Source organism: Schistocerca nitens, chromosome 4 (genome assembly GCF_023898315.1).
Source record: "Schistocerca nitens isolate TAMUIC-IGC-003100 chromosome 4, iqSchNite1.1, whole genome shotgun sequence".
NCBI classification, from domain to species: Eukaryota; Metazoa; Arthropoda; class Insecta; order Orthoptera; family Acrididae; genus Schistocerca; species Schistocerca nitens.
Window position 1 is genome coordinate 268925379 of NC_064617.1, and position 20435 is coordinate 268945813.

General features: G+C 38.3%; 1 protein-coding gene across 1 annotated transcript in view; it reads right to left on the bottom strand.

The window, feature by feature from the left end:
- LOC126251728 (ankyrin-1-like) overlaps positions 1 to 20435 on the bottom strand; it is a 165477-nt gene that overhangs the window by 139277 nt on the left and 5765 nt on the right. Inside the window, exons 2-5 of the mRNA XM_049952332.1 lie at positions 14167 to 14313; positions 13982 to 14058; positions 13768 to 13872; positions 2652 to 2703 (exon numbers count right to left, since the gene is read on the bottom strand). Coding sequence (XP_049808289.1) covers positions 2652 to 2703; positions 13768 to 13872; positions 13982 to 14058; positions 14167 to 14278 — 346 coding nt within the window. The 5' untranslated portion in view covers positions 14279 to 14313. The remainder of the gene's footprint in view (positions 1 to 2651; positions 2704 to 13767; positions 13873 to 13981; positions 14059 to 14166; positions 14314 to 20435) is intronic.

Genomic DNA, 20435 nt, shown 5'->3' on the forward strand with positions numbered 1-20435 from the left:
AAATGAAAATACTGACAATAAACAAATGAAAAAGTGACTCAGACAGTTTTTCTTACTGGTGTTCACTGTGAGCACCACTTGTCACGTGGCACACATTGATTCCATAGGTAAGTTCTTCCCAAATCGTGATGAATGTGTATGGAGTAACTGTTGCAACAATTGCTTCAATCTTGTTTCTTAAGTAGAGTAGATCAACTGCTAGTAGAGGCACATACACATGATCCTTTACGAGCCCCCAAAGGTAAATACTGCATGCTGGCCGGCCAGAGTGGCCGAGCGGTTCTAGGAGCCACAGTCTGGGACCGCGCGACCGCTACGGTCGCAGGTTCGAGTCCTGCCTCGGGCATGGATGTGTGTGATGTCCTTAGATTAGTTAGGTTTAAGTAGTTCTAAGTTCTAGGGGACTGATGATCTCAGATGTTAAGTCCCATAGTGCTCAGAGCCATTTGAACCATTTGAACTGCATGGCGTCAGATCGGGTGAACATGTAGGCCCGGCAAAACAAGCTCTGTCATCCGGCCCCTTGAAGCCAATCCAGTGACTGGATACATCATTTAACCAATCATGTACTGAGTGTAAAAATTACTAAAAAGCTTTAAAATCCTGACATTTTGAAAAACCCGATACATGATTAAATCAGAAAAATAATATGTATAATGTCCTGAAATTACATTAGGGATTTATGACATTATTTGATGTTGAAAAAATATTACCAGAGTGAATCTTTCACTATTCAACAAAGTGTGTGCTGTTTTGAAACTTTCTGTCAGATTTAAACTGGTCAGACCAGCACTCGAACACAGAACTTTGAGTTTCCCAGGTGATGCTCTTACCAACTGAGCTGTGTGGCACAACTCACAACAGGTCCTCACAGCTTCACTTCTGCCAGGAACACTCTCCTACCTGTCAAATATTACACAAGTTTTCTTGCATACCTTGCAGGACTAGCACTTCTGGATGAAACACTATCACTAAGAGCATAACTCATGAAAGGCAAGGGTCCAGGTTTTTGTCTCAGTTCGTAATACTATTTTAATCTCCCAGGATGCAGAGTGATAGATTCAGTCTGGAAATAATCCTCAAGGCTGTGCCTAAGACATTTCTCCACAATATTTAATCTGACTGACATTGTAGAAACAATGCACATAGGTTCAAAAATAAAATCCCTAAGCTTATCACAAAAATTATTATAAAAAGGGGGAATCCTTTGGGTATGAAAGTGTTGGACCCCAGGGGCGAGACACGTGGTAGGATGGGGTGGGGTGAGGTGGGGTGGGGGTGGCGAGGCTAGACTTGGGGGTACGGAGTATTTTTAATATTTTAAAAGATGAATGGTGTTCAAGTTCTGATCCTGTTAAAAACCAACATAAAACTGAGTTATAAATAATTTTCTTGAAAGGAAAATATTTAACTACACCACAGTTTTACTTTTTTCTGAGAGCTAGGGGGAGGGGGGGGGGGGAGGGGGGGAGATGCAGCCCCCTCTTCCACTTGGGTATGAGTGCCTTTCTTGGAACCACTAAATGACAAAAATAATCAGGCTGTTAAATTCCAAGACATTATCAAGCTTTCACTTTGTAAACTAAATGATTCTACTTGGGAAACTAAACTTTTTGCAGTACTTTTCTTGTATGAATGGGGCTTTCTTATGGGATCTACAGAATATGATGAGTGAATGATGAAAAGCACTTAAAATAATGTTGAAATTAGCAGTAAGTCTCACTGAAAACAGGCCCCAATTCATATTGGCTCATATCCTTCGTAATGTGGTAAATGGATGTAAGTCCAGTTTCCACAATTTTTACTTATGATCATATTTGCTATACCCACACATCACTTCATTTGAAGAAGAAGAGTGAGTGTCATGCTACTACCTGCAGCTGATTTAGGGAGTATTAAATAGAAATATGCCCTTTTCGCACTGCCCTAAATCAGACACGGGCTGGAGAAGAACTGCCACCATTCTTCCACAAATGAAGTAAGATGTGAGTATTACATATGGTCTTATGTTAAAGTTGCGGAAATTGGACTTACACCCATTTACTTCTTGGATACAGATATATAGTCTGTGTTTTCTGACAAATATCAGTATTTTCTTACAGATATTAGAGCAATATAAGATAAGTGACAACTGTCAGTATAACCAGGGAAATAGTCAATTTTCCTGTTAATTTTTTGTGATTAAATTTATCTTCAGTAAGCACAAATAGTTTATAGGCCTTTAATGATAGCTCATTATTTATTACCCTACTTGGTGTAGATAGCAGAAGGTCAGTATCACTATCACACAGTGACCCATGACTGGTGGAACAATGGCAGTACAAAATGGTGTGTGGTCTGAGGTTCTAAGTGATAACTGGCAAGTGGCAGTATGTGACCTCAAATGCATACTGAAGTGTGGAATCCCACAAGATGGCACACCCATTGTACTCTCTGCTTACATCATCTGCAAAACTACAAAGAACAGTATCTATTTGCCAGACACAGTGTCTCAGACTTCATACCAATATAATGCTTGTTAGGGATCCAAATTACTAAATTATTGACTCACTCACTATTCCTCAAGGTTGTTCTTGATCTTCAGAGTATTATTAATGAATAAAGCATGAAACTTAACATTAACATATGTATAGAAATTGTGAGTGCCTTACCAATGGTCAGCATAAACTTGACAAGCTCAAAACACCCAGCATTACAAGCCCGCTAAAAAAAAAATATACACAAATATATTGAAGATTTTTCCAAATGAATGGAGCATATCAACAGTTAAATACAAGTATTTTTTTCAGTACCAGTATACAATTTTTGGATGTGAAGGAAATAATACAGATTGTGTGACTGGTATACCACTAGATCTTAGTACCATAAGAACTATCCAACTTGCTTACTTTCTACCCGGTAATAATGTGGAGGGAGCCCCAAACATTTAGGATCAAAATTATGATCTTAGAGAATCCTAAATTGAGTACTTTGAGATTAGGAACTAATGGGCAAAAATGAAATTTAGTCTTTTTTATTGGCAGGAACAAGTTGCACCTTACAGCAATAATTTAAACTAATAGCAACTGTTCAAAATAATGAATTCAAACATTATGAGGGAACATAATATTTCGCTGCACTCTCTAAAATAACCTCACTGTCTGTGGTACAATGAAAGAGGCAACTAGGACCCTTGCCAACCACTTTTTCTTCAGTTTAGACTCAAGTGGCTCAAGCCAGTGACTGAATATAAAAAGCCTGTGGACTGGACTACAGGCCTGACTGTAGGTAGAGTGCAGCCTTCCTCTACTGTTGCGCTAAGTGGGAGAGGGTGGTGGACCCATTTCCCTGGCCACCTTTCACCACCAGAAATGATCCGCAGCACTCATTTGATAGCAAGCTGAATGGACCTAGGCCATCCTGGAGCGACTGGAACAAGGAAAAATCTTCACCCCTACTCAGAACTTAATCTGAGATCTCCTGGGCCAGATTTTATTGCTCTACTCACTAGACCACCAAAGCCACAACTGCCTGTAAAGCTTTAGGAAAAAATTTATAGGATCTAGATCTGGTAACTGCACTGGCCAGAGGCCAATACTTCCTCTTCCTCAGAATCAGAAGCAGAACTTTGCTGTCTCATAACACACATGTTAAATCATTGATTTAGTGTACAGGAGACTCACCAAGTTTATAACTATAACAGATTGTACACAGATTATAACATTTACTAAAACTATAAAATATCTGAATATCTATACTATTAATTTTTATCCTGCTCAAATGGCCAGATCATCATTAAAAAGTCATCAATAGAGTTGCTCAGATGCTCAGTGACACTAATATCGAAGTGGAATGGTACATTGTTGCGTTAAACCACATGTTCTCACAGACAAAAAGAGGTACAGTCTCCAATAGCTGTGGCATCTCACCTCGAATGGACACAAGGAAACGTACACCATTCAAGCACTGTGGCAGCAAGTAAGGTCCTATTAATTAATTTCTTTATGAATCCAGTCTTCAAGCCACGCAGCATAGCCGAGCGGTCTAAGGCGACTTGTCACGGTGCGTGCTGCTGCCCCCGTCGAAAGTTCGAGTCCTTCCTTAGGCATGGGTGTGTGTGTGTGTGTGTGTCATCCTTAGTGTAAGTTAGTTTAAGTTAGAATAAGTAGTGTGTAAGCTTAGGAACTGATGACCTCAGCAGTTTGGTCCTATAAGCCCTTACCATAAATTTCCAATTTTTCCAATCTTCAGGTTGATAGAGAATTGTTGTCAGTGGTCTTAGATGAGCATGGAATTATTTGGTCCCATTACTTGTACATGTTGTTTAAGACAGGGATGTGAATGCTTCTCCATCTGTATTCTTCAAACTGTAAAAATTACAGGGACGCCATTGGATGTTTTCTGAAGAATTTTTTCTCACAGATTTAACACTTCTTCTCATGTTTATTAATAAATCTCCTCCAATATGATTCAACATCATCTATTTAAGTGAATTGCATAAATTATTCTCTGTTGGGGGCTCTGGCTGGTTCTCTGTAGAATGTGTGGTCCAGTTTCCAATAATTTGCTATCAACAGAGATAGATTTGTTCTCAGTAGTACAATACCAATTGCAATACTTTTTGTATGCTAGTTTGACTTTATTGAAAGTACATCTTGCTGCACCATACATTAAAAGCTTGACTGCCAGTTTCTGTAATGAAGAATGCTAATCTTTGACTTGTCATGAATTGTAACAAGTGATAAATTCCACCATGAACACATTACAGACAATTATGTATTGTTTTTCAGGATACCAGATCCAACTTTGATGTGGTAAGCCACTTAGAAACAAAAGCAGTTTACAGACATTTGCCTCACACACATTGTTCGTTCAAGACCCTGTATCACATACAATACTCACTTCTGATTATCTATTGGTTCCCTGCCTCAAAATATTCAGTTTAGGATATCCTACCATATGTATAATTTTGACCCTAAAGATTGATGATATTCTGTATATCAATCTATATTGCCACTTGACTGCACAAAATATGATTATAAGAATACCGAGTCCTATTTATCTGAGGTGCTTATATAAGCAAGCATAGCACTATTTTAACATTATTATTGCACCACATAAACAAAAAATCTGCAATGTTAATAATAAATGTACATGACAATCTGAGTTTGCAATGAATACAAAGCTAGTTGAAATATTATTTCTAAATCACTGGCATACCTTTACAGTTTTTTTAACTTCTTACAAAACAGAATAATTAAGGTATTTTGAAGGGTGTATTTATCAAATTTTTATCGGAAGCAGAAAGTATTTATTATTTGTCTTACGTGTACCATAAATCCCTATATTACTGACAATTACCCTGTGGATTGTTATCTTTCCACTAACTCAGACTGCACTGCTCTGTCATTTGCAAATAAGAGGTATTGGTCATAATTTTCTGATACTTTATTTGGTAGCTACCGTTTATAAAATTACAGGTGCCTCTCTTGTTTTACTTGCATTACAAACTGAGCAATAATAAACAGAGTCTTAAACTCTCTTTTTCTTTGAAGTCTCAAACTGTTGTGCATGGAGCAACAGATTTCATAGTAATGTGAATTTCATATTTCTGATTGCAGAGAGAATATATTAAATAATATGCACAGTTTTTCTTTGTAACAAATTCGTATAGCAGATGTGAAAAATATCAATACAACACTTACACATGACATGGTTTTTGGATAAAGAATCCAAAAATATACAGTTTAAACATACTCTAGACAAAAGTACCAAACATGGTTTTTGGATAAACAATCCAAAAATGTACAGTTTAAACATACTCTACACAAAATGTACCAAACTGACACATTTTAGGAGCAAAAATTGCAATCACTGGTGGAATTTAATCCTTAATAAGAAAGCAAGATCTCAGAGGTGTATCTATGGATGATTTATCACTCACATTTGCATCTCATAGGTTGGACATATGAGTGACAAAGCACATTATACATTACAAGGTCTGTTCAAAAAATGTGATGTGTAAGTGTTCTATTGATATTTCTCACATCTGCTATACGACCTTATTTTTTGTTGTTGAAACCAACAATAGTATCTGGTTCCGCAAGCTATGTTGCTAGGCGTAAGTAGTGTGCATGTCTAATCTTTGTCATGACTACAGAAAAAAACAGTCACTGGCTAGTTGTTAACAGGTGAACACATGTAAGTGGTAGTTGTTGGATTTTGTGTTGTGGGCAAAATAACAGAAAAAGTGGAACAACATTATTACATTAAATTTTGTTTTAAGCTTTGAGATTCTCAAGTTGAAATAATCCATATGACTTGACAAGTATTTGGGGACAAAGCAATGGGTATCACAAACACAAAGGAGTGGTATAACTGCTTCAAAGATGGCCCGTGAAGAGTGAAGTACATTCAGGTAGGCCCTCAGCACCCAAAAATGAGGTTGTCATTGACCATGTAAGGACCCAAGTGTTGCAGGGTGGTTGAATCATGATCAGCAAACTTGGAGACATGGCTAAAATTAGTACCGTACCCATTCATTCCATTGTAATGGAACATCTGGACCGCAGGATGATCTCAGAAAGTTTGTACCAAAGTTGCTAACAACAGAGCAGAAGCAACTTCATTCAGAGATCACACAGGACATGTTGGATATTGTGAATAGTAATCCCAAGTTTCTTAACACAGTGATCACTGGCAATGAGTTCTGAGTTTATAGGTACCACCCAGAAACAAAGTTTCAGTCATTGCAAAGGATGCAGCCATTATCCATGTGACCCAAAAAAGTAAGGCAGGTCAACAGCAATGTGAAAGTCATGCTGACCATCCTTTTTGACACCAAGGGCAATGTCTTATCATGAGTACACCCCAGAAGGCACTAATGTCAATAAGGAATATTACCAAGAGGTTATGCCTCACATTTGTGAAGCAGTGAGATGCAAACATCAAAAGCCAACAGAGCAGCAGCACATCATACCAAAAGAGGCTTTCCAGGGAATGCTTCCAGCAGTGGCAGCAGCATTGGTAGAGGTGTGTAGAAGCTGAAGAGGACTACTTTGAAAGTGACTAGAGTCAGACAATTGTATCTGAATAAAGACTCAATTTATAAATAAACCTCAGGTTCTTTTTGAATAGCCTCATACACAGAATTGGGCTTTCTGCTTGAAGGTGAATCAGCTGTCATTTCACACAATAGTGATACAAGATAGAAATTTATTATAGAGTAATGCTTGAGAATAATCAATACTCTGCGCAATGATACAGTGAAAAGATGCCAATGAAATTGAAAAACATGTGCTAGGATTAATCTTCCACCAAAAAATAAAAATAAGTTTAGTTTGTTTCATGATCCTCAAGATTTGTCATTATTATGTTGAATTGTGTTTCTCAGTATTCAAATAAACTTTGTTCATTTGTTTTAAGACAATGTCCTCCTGTCAAGTGAAAAGCTCCCCACCTTTGTTGCAATGTGCCTACCCCTTTACAGATGCAGAGGTACCGTGCATGGCATGTAAATAACATATTGGTTCAGGTAAAGAGAGAGGCAGAGGGTACCAGATCCCTAGCAGAACAGCACACTACTCATCTGACCAATATGAAGCAAAGAGTGTTAAATAATACCAGAATGAAGGGGCAACTGAAAGCAGAGCTGACTAGTTACATGAAAATGGCAACCAGATCTATGAACACAGACCTGTGTAAAAACATAGGGCCATCTACATCTACTGAATACCTTACTAGCCGTGTTAAGGCTCTTGTGCACTCTTCCCAATAGTGTAGGGAATTCCCGTGTTGAGATACCATAGTTACAGAAAGCTACACCATACGGTGCATAGGCATTTAATCCCTACTATATGCCTACCAAGTCAATTTCCGATTGGCTTACATCTGGCAATGGAGGAGCTACTATTTATGTCCAACACAAGAGGTATGTGATTCATTCATATCTGTAACATGAGTGACATTAAAAAAATTTGTGCAAGGCAGGATGAAGGAAATTCTACTGGTTTAAAAATATGGGAAAATGCACACATTAATGTCAGCAGATGAACTATGGCATTGTCACAGAGAGCAGGGTATGGTATGCCCATCCAGGATGGTCAATTGTTGCTAGGACAGACAGGAGCAGAAGAGTGCCCACAGGACATCGTTGTACCACAGCCATCTGTCCAGAAGGCAGTTCATGATCCAATGGTAGTTATCATAAATTGTTATGAGTGAGGATGATCTAAGGGTATGGAACACTTGGTGCTGTGGGGCAGTGGAATACTACTACACAGAATGAAGTCTTACACTTTGGGGCCAACCTTTTGGCTTCCAGCAACTATAATAGCAGCTACAGTTCTGAACCCAATGTGTCTGCCACTGTACTTGCTCAATAAGCCTTTAGGAATATTACCAGCTAAGAAACTAACCATTCCAAATGACATGTTGGACTCTAACTTACTCTGAATGAGCTTATAGCAGAGCAGAAGGGTAACATTCGTGCAGAACAAATGTTCCAACATATTCAACAGGACCACAGTAGATACCAGCACACAATCATTGTGATAGGAATCCCATCATCAAGTACCATCTTGATACTGATTCTGTCTTGTCCAGCCTGTCTGCCTACAGTACAGAACCACCCACCCTCCTGAATTCCCTGTCCACCATATACTGATGAAGTGGGTCACCTCTAGAGTTTAACTACTCATGAGTATAACAGGCATCATATATTGTGGACTGGACTAGTAAAAAGACGGATAGTATGATAAGTGTAACCAGATGTAGAACAAAGTGTAAAACGTACTATGCAGTATTTAAATAATTCACAGATTTAGCAACAGCCTGAGTTTTAGTGGGTAAAATCTGCTAATGGGAGGAGGAGTGTTGCCCCATCACCCTTCCTAGCAGAGTTTACAACCCTTTGCAGGACAATGTCAGGACAGGAATAATGCTGAAGCGGCACAATGGAAGACACCACCTATCACAGTGGTGAGCGGAATTACCTCATGCTGCACCCTGATGCTGAAACAACTTCTCCCCTCTACATAACCAGAGGCGTGGCTCTGTCATAACAAAGCTGGGCAAATTTCCCACAAATACTCTCCACCTGGACGTAGCAGTGTCTGTCTTTGACGACTTCCTCTGCTGAGAACTACTCCACACCAACCATTATCCAATGTGCGTACCTCACACCGGACCTTTTGTCAGAGCTGCTAGCTGTCCAGCACATACACAACTTGCTGTCAGAGGTATACATGATTCAGACATCTGTCACAAATCTGCTGATGCTGCAACTCTGCCAAGGCAGCCTTCCTGGCCGATGTTCCTACACAGACTACCAGCAATCATGTCGGCTTGTTTTGTTGAGAGGACTTAGCTGCCTAGGTCATTATATGCAATAGTTCGGGCTTCAGCTACTGTATAAATTCTTGATAAATAAAGTATTACGTTGATATTGATGCATTTCTGATTCCACAGCCACTGAGGATCTGGTATTTTGCACTCAACACCCTGAGTCAATGTCCTGAAATTTAACAGTGTCAATCGCCAGTGGACCATTCTGGCACCATAGCAACCACTAGCCCACTCACTTTACTGTTCCACTTGCAAATGGAGCAAAGGAAAAATGACTATCTATATGCCTCTGTAAGAGCCCTAATTTCTGTTGTCTAGTCTTCACAGTACTTACACAAAATGTGTGCTACCGTCAGTAGAATGATTCTGCAGTCAGGTATAAGTGCAAGTTCCCTAAATTTTCTCAGCAGTGTTTTGCAAAAAGAACTTCAAAAGCAAATTTAATACACATTATTAACAGGTATAAACAATCCAGAGTGTACACAGAGTAAGTATGACTGAAGAACTAATACAGATCAAGTGCATTTAATTAACTTGTCCCAATAAAATCAATCAACATTACAATAAAATGGGGGGGGGGGGGGGGGGACACAAATGAATATACAACTTCAACAACACAGTAGTACTTAATGCAACAGGCAAAATGTCAATAAAATAGACCCTCTGATTTCATTTATGCTTCAACACAAAGTCGTCAACTAAGCCACATAAATAACAATGCACACTGAAAGAATATGACACATTCAGTACCAGATCTCATTCCAAAACCAAATTCCAAAAATACTGACCAAAGCTGACAGCCTACTTAACAATGGAACTATATAATCTGCTGCACACAATATGTCAGAATGGTTAATCAATGGAAACTAACAGCAATGAAAATTTAATTTTACTAGGTACACTTCCTTCGGCTGGTACTCTGTCAGCTGAATACATTCAGCCCAACAGCAGCCTCCTTGTGCTTCTCCACAAAATCAATATGTAATTCAAGTAAAGCCCTGCTTCACTCATATGCACTATAGTCAGCAGTTACCGCATTCAACACATACTTCTCAAACTGGCATGTTCAAAAACATGCCACAGCAACCAGCTCTTTGCTCCTGACTATACTACATTCCTCAGTTTCATGAAGCACAGCACCGTTTGCTGCTCCAGCCAGAACAATGCCTAGTGTTGACAGCTAACGCTGTGCTCATTGGCTGATTCCCATATCCCTCCACTCTATTGTGGCTGCCTGCTGATGACCTGTGGTGACACTCCCAGCTGTTGCCATGCACTGCTCATGACCTCTCAAGTGTTCCACCACCAAATCAGTTTGTACATGCACTGCCAGCAGCAGGAAAGACAAATGTTCTGCAATTTATTGCACACCTGATATCAAACTTATGTTCTCATTTCATTTCCTATCACTTTGCAATGTTATGCCTAGATATTTAATAGACATAACAGAGTGAAGCAGCACACTAATAATATTGTATCCAAACATTACAGGATTGTTTTTCATACTCATTTTCATCAACTTAAATTCATCTATATTGAGAGCAAGCTGCCATTCATCACACCAAACAGGTTCTGGCGAGGTCATCCGGTATCCTCCAACAGTCACTCAATGACAACACTTTTCCGTACACTATAACATCATCAGCAAATAGTCACAGATTCCTGCTCACCCTATCCATCATACTGTTTTGTATGTAGAGAACAGGAGTATTCCCATCACACTTCCGTGGAACATTCCTGATGATAACTTTGTCTCTTATGAACACTCACCATCCAGGAAAACATACTGTGTTTTATTACTTGCGAAGTCTTTGAGCCTCTCACATATCTGAGAACCTATGCCACATGCTTGGACCTCATTAACAGTATGCAGTGGGGCACTGTGTCAAATGCTTTCTGGAAATCTAGGAATATGGAATATGCCTTTTGTTCTTCATCCATGGTTTGCAAGATATCATGTGAGAAAAGAGCAAGCTGTGTTTCACATGATTAATGCTTCCTACATCTGTGCTGATTTGTGGACTGAAACTTTTCAGCCTCAAGCAAATTTATTACAGTTCAACTTAGAATATGGTCAAGATTTCTGCAGCAAACTGGCCTTAAAGATATTCGTTAGTAATTTTGGGAGACCATTATTTTACCTTTCTTATAGAGAGAAGTACAATGCACTTTTTTCTAGGTGCTTGGGATTTTTCACTTCCTGGGAGATATACAATAAATGCAAGCTATGTAAAGGGACCAATGCCAAGAGTGCTCTCTGTAAAACTGAATTGGGGTTTGTTTCAGTCATAGCGACTTATTTGTTTTCAACTCTTTCAGATGCTTTGTAATGCCAAGGAGACCTGTTTCTGTGTCCTCAATACAAGTGTCTGTGTAGCAGTCAAATGATGGTACATCTGTATGATCCTCCAGTGTGAATTATTATTCAAATGAGAAATTTAAAGCTTCAGCTTTCCTTTTGCTGTTTTTTTTATTGTCACATCAGAGTGCTCAATGAGCAACTGAATGGAAGTCTGACACACTTAATGATTTTACTTAGGGCCACAATTTTTTCAGGTTGTCAGTAAGATCTTTTGATAATGTATAATGATGAAAATTGTTGTATGCTTCATACATTTATCCTTTTATAAACAAAAAATTCTAACTTCTGCCTTTTGACATTTCTGCATTCTTTTTTTTTTTTTTTTTTTAACCAAGTGTGCAACAGTCTCTGTTTCCTCAGCATTTTCCAAATTTTGTTATTAAAACATGGGATAACGTATAATGATGGAAATTGTTGTATGCTTCATACATTTATCTTTTTATACACAAAAATTCTAACTTCTGCCTTTTGACATTTCTGCATTCTTTTTTTTTAACCAAGTGTGCAACAGTCTCTGTTTCCTCAGCATTTTCCGAATTTTGTTATTAAAATGTGATAGGTCTTTTCCATCCTTACCCAGTACATACTTCTCCAGAATGTGATTTACATTTAGTATACACTTTGCATATAATTCTTCTACATCCATCATATTGGAACTGAATGATGTCTATTAATTGTCTAAGTAGAATGCTACAATTGCTTATATGCTTTTTCCAGTATAAAAGTACTCCTAGTCTTCCTGATGGATTTATTGACTTCAGTAACCATCATCACTATGATGATATCATTATCACTAGTCACTATCTCTACACTGACATTGTTGATAATGTCAGGCTTGTTTATAGCTACAAGATCTGAAATATTTGCATTGCGCATGGGATGTCAAACAAACTGCTCAACACAGTTTTCAGAAAATGTGCTCAGAATTACTTCACAATACTGTCTACTCATACCACCTGCAATGAATTCATAAACATTTAGACTACATACAGTAGATTACAGCTGCCTCCAACTCATTTTGTGTGATTGGGGTACCTTCGTGTTATTTAGTGTAGACTTTCTTTGAGTGATCCTACAACCATTATCGCAGAATTGGGTGGCCAGTAAAAACATCAGATGATTAACTTAAGTTTGTCTAGGCCATTTACTTGCGTACAGATAACTTCGCAGCCAAATTCAGTTTCAGCCTCTTACTGAAATGAACGCTCTCCCTCCTATGATGTCTAACCTGTCTTGCTGTCATGTTTTTCATGCTTTGTTAAATATTTGAGGGCTTTTTATTTTATTTGCATATATAGTACAAATGCTGTTATTTTGTAAACAGCTGTTATCCATAGCAACTCAGCCAAGTTTTTCAGTCAGATTAAAATATGCTGCTGTTACTACAATTTATATTAAAGATGTTAAGGGATATGTCCACCTGTTTTGTTGTTGATATCAACTTACAAAGCTACATGAAAGAAAAGGTTACTCTAGAAGAGTATCAAAATTTGTCAATAATAACTCACTTAATGAATCACAACTAGGCTTTCAGAAGAGTTCCTCAACTGACAATAAAATCAGAACATTCAGGCACCAAATTTTTCCACCACTTAATGACAAAACATCAGCAGTCTGTTTTGTTTTGTGATCTATCAAGACATTTGTCTACTCAAATCACAATATTTTGCTAGAGAAACTGAATTATTATTAAATTTGTAAGGTGGCTAACAATTTAGGGCCTATATAGAGGAGATTTATGTCATTTGATAAACCATCAAAAGTCTTTCACATGGTCCATTCTTTTGGCGACTGTTGTTTCTCATATACCTAAATAAGCTTAATATGCTTCATAGAAGACATAGTGGCCTTTTTTTTCCCCAAAATGTGTTAGTGTTATAACTAACCCCACAGACATACATCAACAGAAAATTTGGGTAATAAATACAATAAAAGAATTATTAACAAGTATTCTGCAAATGTTATCTCCCCAGATAAACAAGAATGACATGGTCCATCAGCTTTTTAAGTATAACTTCCTGTAACATTAGTTTTAAAAATGACCCAACTTCTATAAAATTATAAAACAAATTGTGTCTCACCAAGAAGGGTGTATAATAGAATGGAGGCAAGGCATGGTTCACAGCTTCAGGGTGCTTTTGGAGTAACATAAAACACTGTTCTGCAGCTTGTCGTTGGAAGCTTCTCTGAAGAAAAAAAAACATTACAGAATAACCCATTTAAAAGACATGACTTTCAAAACTAAAAATTACATTCCTTTGTGAACAATAAATTTATTTCATGTAGTTCACTCACCATAGCTGACAAATGAATATACATCAGTTCTATATCAGGTTCACAAGGTTCCAAGTCATAATTAACTTCCAGCTTCTCTGGAAAGACAACGGAAAATCAGACAAATATCAGATATGTTGAATTTCAAGTGCCACAGTTATTCACAGTATGAGAAGGAAAAAGAACTGTAGGAATATAAAGCTCACTTTTTTTAACATATTTCCTCCAGCATAAAACTGCGACAGTCACTATAATAGAAATAAGACCAAAAACTAATGAAAGTAGTGTTGGTTCCAAATGAATATCTTCATAAAACATTTCAGAACTTTCTTCAGTTCTAGCTTTTAAGCAACCTGCAAAAGAAAAAATGGTTAACTCTACCTCTAGAGCACCTCTTCATGGTGTGATACACCTTAATGAAAGATGGTGAAACATAAAGTATTTTAAAGATAACAAAAACACAGTTTACTAGATAAGGTTTCTTCTCCTCTATGGTCACCTCTTGCAGACTGTCAGTGGCTTGCTAAGGAAATGAGATATGAAACCAAAGCTAGAAATATTGCAAACAGTAAACAACTGAGACCAAAAACACATTATTTACTTCATACATAGTAGGAATTAGTCAGATGTTCTAGCAAGAATGGCTGTAAGGTAAAAGTATCATATCTAAGATGAAATGAACAAGAGAAAATACTTCACAGCATTTCAAGTAAAAAAAGCAGGAAAATTAATACAAGTTAATAAAAATACTGTCAAAAATACAGCCATAGTTCCTTGGTGACTCATGGTATTCTGAAGTACAGTTGGAATATGAGTCACAAAGTGGCTTGATTCCTTATTCATACAACCCACATCTCACATTCCCTATCTAAGAAAATCTGTATAGTTACCAGTATCTGATGAGGAATCAATGATATTAATAGTCATTGTTTCAATATAGACAGATAAACAAAAAGTGTAAGAGTGTAAAACACTGAAAACATTAGGTTGTAAAGCAATCAGTTTTTATAAGTTCAAATTTTTCAGTGTATATCATCATCTGCATCTATACTATGCAAGCCACCTTACAGTGGGTGGCAGAGGGTTCTTCCATTACCACTATCTGGTGCTACCGCCTTTCCCATTCCATTCATGAATGTCACATGAGAAGAATGACTATGAGTACAGCTCTGTGTGACATCTAATTTCTCTAACTATCATTTCATGAGACAATTTTGTGGGAGAAAGTAATAAGTTTCCCAACTCTTCTTGAAATGTAAGCTCTCAAAATTTCAACAGTAAACCTCTCTGTAATGCGTAAACATCTCTTGTAGTATTTGCTACTGGAGATTGTTGAACATCTTGGTAACAGGCTGCTGCTGAGTAAACAATCCTGTGACAAAATGTGCCATTCTTTGTGTTGTGACTCGCCGATCATTGAAAGCGCCGCCGCGCAATTACGCACGTCCTCTACGTGCGGCGCTGTCTGCCAGCCATGCAGCAGCTGCGCCACCTAAGCGGCCAGCCGAGCAGCGGCCGCTAGACTGGGACTCAGTGCTCATTCGAATGTTAACGCATGCACATGTCTTGCTTGTCAATGTACTCTGTGACTTATATGTGTTGTGTCGTTCTGAAATATATGTGTTCAACTTGACGTTATAACAATTGGCGACGAGGTAGTGGATTTTTCCTTTTCACCGTTGACACACAGGTTTCCATGGCTACTGTCGAGCAACTCTTGCAAAATCTCCTTGAACATCAAACGCTTCTAAAAGCGGCGATTCGCGATTTCGACGCGGCGTCAAATGCGGGGCATTTCACATCGTTGGCTATACCTCCTTTTCCTCCTTACGACGAGACGGCGGAAGACTGGTCTGATTATGAAAAACGTCTTCGACAGCACTTCTTGGCATTTCATGTCACGGACGAACAACCATGTAAGTCTCTGTTCCTTTCCTGGATTTCACCTCAAATGTATCGGTTGTTGTCGCAGTTGGCTCCTTTGAAGGATCCTGCGTCTTTGTCCTTTGCTGAAATGTGCTCACTTCTGTCTGTCTATTTTTAAAAGCAAACGCATGTGGTAGCCCTTCGTGTTGCCTTTTATCGTTGTCAAAAACAGCCACATCAATCCTATCGTGCTTGGGCTGCTGAACTTCACGGCCTCAGTCGAAAGTGTCAATTTGTTACTGACGTTCACAAAGAATCCTATGCCGATTCCATGGTACGGGATGCTATTATCCGGTCAGCGCCCGACAAAGAATTTCGGCAACATGCCCTTCAGTTGGCAAATCCGACTCTAGATGAAGTTCTCTCCATTGCGCAATGTTTTGAAATTTCTCGCGCCACTGGGGCGCAAATAGAGGCGTGGGGTGATGTCGGGGAAATACAACCTCTGTGCGCTGTTGACGACGCGTGCGGTGCGTCCCCGCCGGCCGACGTGGCCGCAGTGCGCTCCCATGCACAGCCTCAGCCTAACCGTAAACAACCCGCTAAGAAACTGCAGCAAAACCCCCGGCAACTTCCTTCATGTCCGCGGTGTTTTATGAAACATTCACGCAAGGATTGCCCCCAACATTGGGCTGTGTGTCACAATTGCAAAAAGAAAGGTCATGTGTCTTCCGTTTGCAAATCCGACCGCATGCATGATGTTCATGAACATGACGCTGATTCTGATTCTGTGTTGTCTGTCAGTTGCACTTCTTCCCTTTCAGGGAAGTTATTCCTCACTGTCCAAATCCATAGTCGAGATGTTCGCATGCAGGTGGATACCGGTTCTGCTGCCACTATAATTAATTCTCAGACGTATCTTCAGTTGGGTTCTTCACTCCTATCACCTGTCACTCGGCAATTACGTACGTACAATAAACAGAAGATTTCTCTCTTGGGACAGTTTAATGCTGAGGTATCTTACAAATCCGTCGTTCGCACTGTTCCCATATTTGTGGTCGACCAGAGTAACACAGAAAATCTTTTTGGTTTCAATGCCTTTCGTGTTTTTGGGTTCTCCATAGACGACTCTGTCAATATCGTCTCTGATGCCATTCCTTATGCCCAGTTGGATTCCTTGTCGACGATATTTTTGTTCTTTTTTTCTCCTGGGTTAGGCCGTGCAAACGACTTTGAAGCTCATATCACGCTCAAACCCACTGCTTGGCCTAAGTTTTTTCGGGCTCGGCCCATTCCTGTGGCCCTTCGTGATCGGGTAAAACGGGAGCTGGATCGTCTCACTACTTCTGGGGTCTTGTTTCCTGTCACTTCCAGTGAGTGGTCCTGTCCTATCGTTGCCGTTGCTAAGCCCAATGGTGGTATTCGTCTCTGTGGTGATTTTAAAGCCACTGTAAATGCGCAATGCTTCATCGACACTTACCCTATGCCCCAACCTGAAGAACTGTTCACTAAACTTGCTGGAGGCCAGTATTTTTCTAAAATTGAACTGTCAGAAGCTTATCATCAACTTCCTCTCGACGCTGCTTCCCGGCAGTTTTTGTTCCTTAACACGCCTTTCGGCCTTTATCAATACCAACGCTTGCCATTCTGGGTTGCTAGCGCCCCTGCTCTCTTTCAGCAATTCTTAGAACAATTATTGCTCCCTGTCCCTGGGTGTATCAATTACATGGACGACATTGTTGTCACTGGCTCCACCACTGAAGAACATCTTCAAAATCTCCACACACTTTTTCATGTCTTACAGACTGCTGGTCTTAAGTGTAATCTTCAGAAATTACAATTTTTTCAGGCATCTATCACGTACTTGGGGTTTCAACTCTCTCGGGATGGTGTTCGTCCACTTCAGCAAACTGTCGCTGCGATCGATGCCCTTCCTCGCCCTACATCTGTTAAGGAACTGCAGGCCTTCTTGGGGAAAATAGCATACTATCACAAGTTTTTACCGTTTTACCATAACCAAAATGCATTAATATAGGGGTTTTGCAAGGTAGCATATTAGGACCAGTACTATTCCTGATATACATCAATGACTTTCCCATTAGTGTTACTCATGGTGAAAAAAATTCTCTTTGCTGATGTCAGCAATATTATAGTCACTGAGAAAACAAGAGAACTACTTGCAGAGAAAGCAAATGAAACTCTCAAGGAAGTTTATGATTGATCAACAAGTTATAAAGTGACATTGAATATAAATAAAACTAATGGTGTGAATTTCAGTTTGAAGAGGGGAAATGACAATGTTAGATTAAATTTCGATGGCACCTCTATACACTGTGTAACAAATACAAAATTTCTAGGAATGACTATTGATTCTCAGTTGAAGTGGTGTGAACACACAAAGGTACTTGCAAAAAGAATATAATCAGTGTGATATCCCCTTACAATCCTGTCAACAGTGTGTTACATGCAGTGTCTTTTAGTTACATACTATTCATATGTACACTCATTTCTTAGCTGTGGCATTCTTTTTTGGGGAACAAATGCACAAAATATGAACACAATTTTCAAACTCCAGAAAAGAACCATAAGAATAATAACCAAAAATAGCAGTCGAGCTCATTGAAAAGATCTGTTTAAAACACACGGGGATTTCACATCAAAAATATTGATATTTAATGCAAAAACATCTGTGTCCATGACCATGGAACAAGAGCTAGACTCAACTTACATTTGCCAGGAAATAAATAAACATAAAACTCAAAACAGCATTTTCTACCAAGGAACAAAACTATACAATAAATTACCAAAATAGATTAAAGAAATTCCAAATATACACTTATTTAAAAAGACAGCTAATAATACCTGTTATACATTGAAGGATTACTTATATAAAACAGAGTAGGAGTTTAATAAAACAAGTTATACAAATAAATAATAATAATGATGATTATAAAACATCCAACATTCCATGTAACACCTTCACACTATGTTTTTTTCCTTTTTTTCCTTTTCTAGAAAAACCTACCCCCAAGCTATGCATAGCACAATGCTAACACTGCTTCCTCTTTCTGAGCTCAACATTTCATTCATTACAGAGGGATGCCAACTCAGTTTTTCAGGATAGCAAATGGAAAGTTGTGATACAGAAAATGGTCCAGAGATCACCAGTGTGTGTATGTGTTTGTGAGTGTAGTGTTATGAAACAATGTGTGTATAGTGTGTGCAGTGACTGATAGTGAGATATGAGTGAACAGTGTGGCATTACATTATTTAATAAGTTATTTGTAAAAAAAGTATTGTATACCAGGAGTAAATCTAATGATTGTCTCTAACTAGAAGTCTGTAAATGTATGCGTATATGAATTAGCTTATTTTAAATTGGTCTAAACTTGTAAATATTTTCAAATGTCCTACATCCTTGTAAAAAGAGATCTACGGATGAATAAAGCTGCTGCTACTACTACTACTACTACTAATAATAATAATAATAATAATAATAATAATAATAATAATAAATAATAATAATAATAATAAATAATAATAATAATAATAATAATAAGTGAAAATAGAAGGAAACAAAACCAAACATTCAACACAAACCAAAAGAAATTTTACCAGACAATAGATAACACACACATTAAAATAGACAATCCACCAAACATAACAGACATGGAACACTTCTGGAGCAACATATGGTCAAACCCGGTACAACATAACAGGCATGCACGGTGGATACAAGCAGAAACAGACTCATACAAGATGATACCACAAATGCCTGAAGTGATAATTTTGCAACATGAAGTCACCCGAGCAATTAATTCTACGCACAATTGGAAAGCCCCTGGAAATGATAAAATAGCAAATTTCTGGCTAAAGAAGTTCACCTCAACACATTCACATCTAACTAAATTATTTAACAGTTACATTGCAGACCCATACACATTCCCTGATACACTTACACATGGAATAACCTATCTGAAACCTAAAGATCAAGCAGACACAGCAAACCCAGCTAAATATCGCCCCATAACATGCCTACCAACAATCTACAAAATATTAACTTCAGTCATTACACAGAAATTAATGACACATACAACACAGAACAAAATTATAAATGAAGAACAAAAAGGCTGTTGCAAAGGAGCACGAGGATGTAAAGAGCAACTGATAATAGATGCAGAGGTGACATATCAAGCTAAAACTAAACAAAGGTCACTACACTACGCATACATTGATTACCAAAAAGCTTTTGATAGTGTACCCCACTCATGGTTACTACAGATATTGGAAATATACAAAGTAGATCCTAAATTGATGCAGTTCCTAAACATAGTTATGAAAAACTGGAAAACCACACTTAATATCCAAACAAACTCTAATAATATCACATCACAGCCAATACAGATTAAGCGTGGAATATACCAAGGAGACTCATTAAGTCCTTTCTGGTTCTGCCTTGCTCTGAACCCACTATCCAACATGCTAAACAATACAAATTATGGATACAATATTACTGGAACATACCCACACAAAATCACACATTTGCTATACATGGATGATCTAAAACTACTGGCAGCAACCAATCAACAACTCAACCAATTACTAAAGA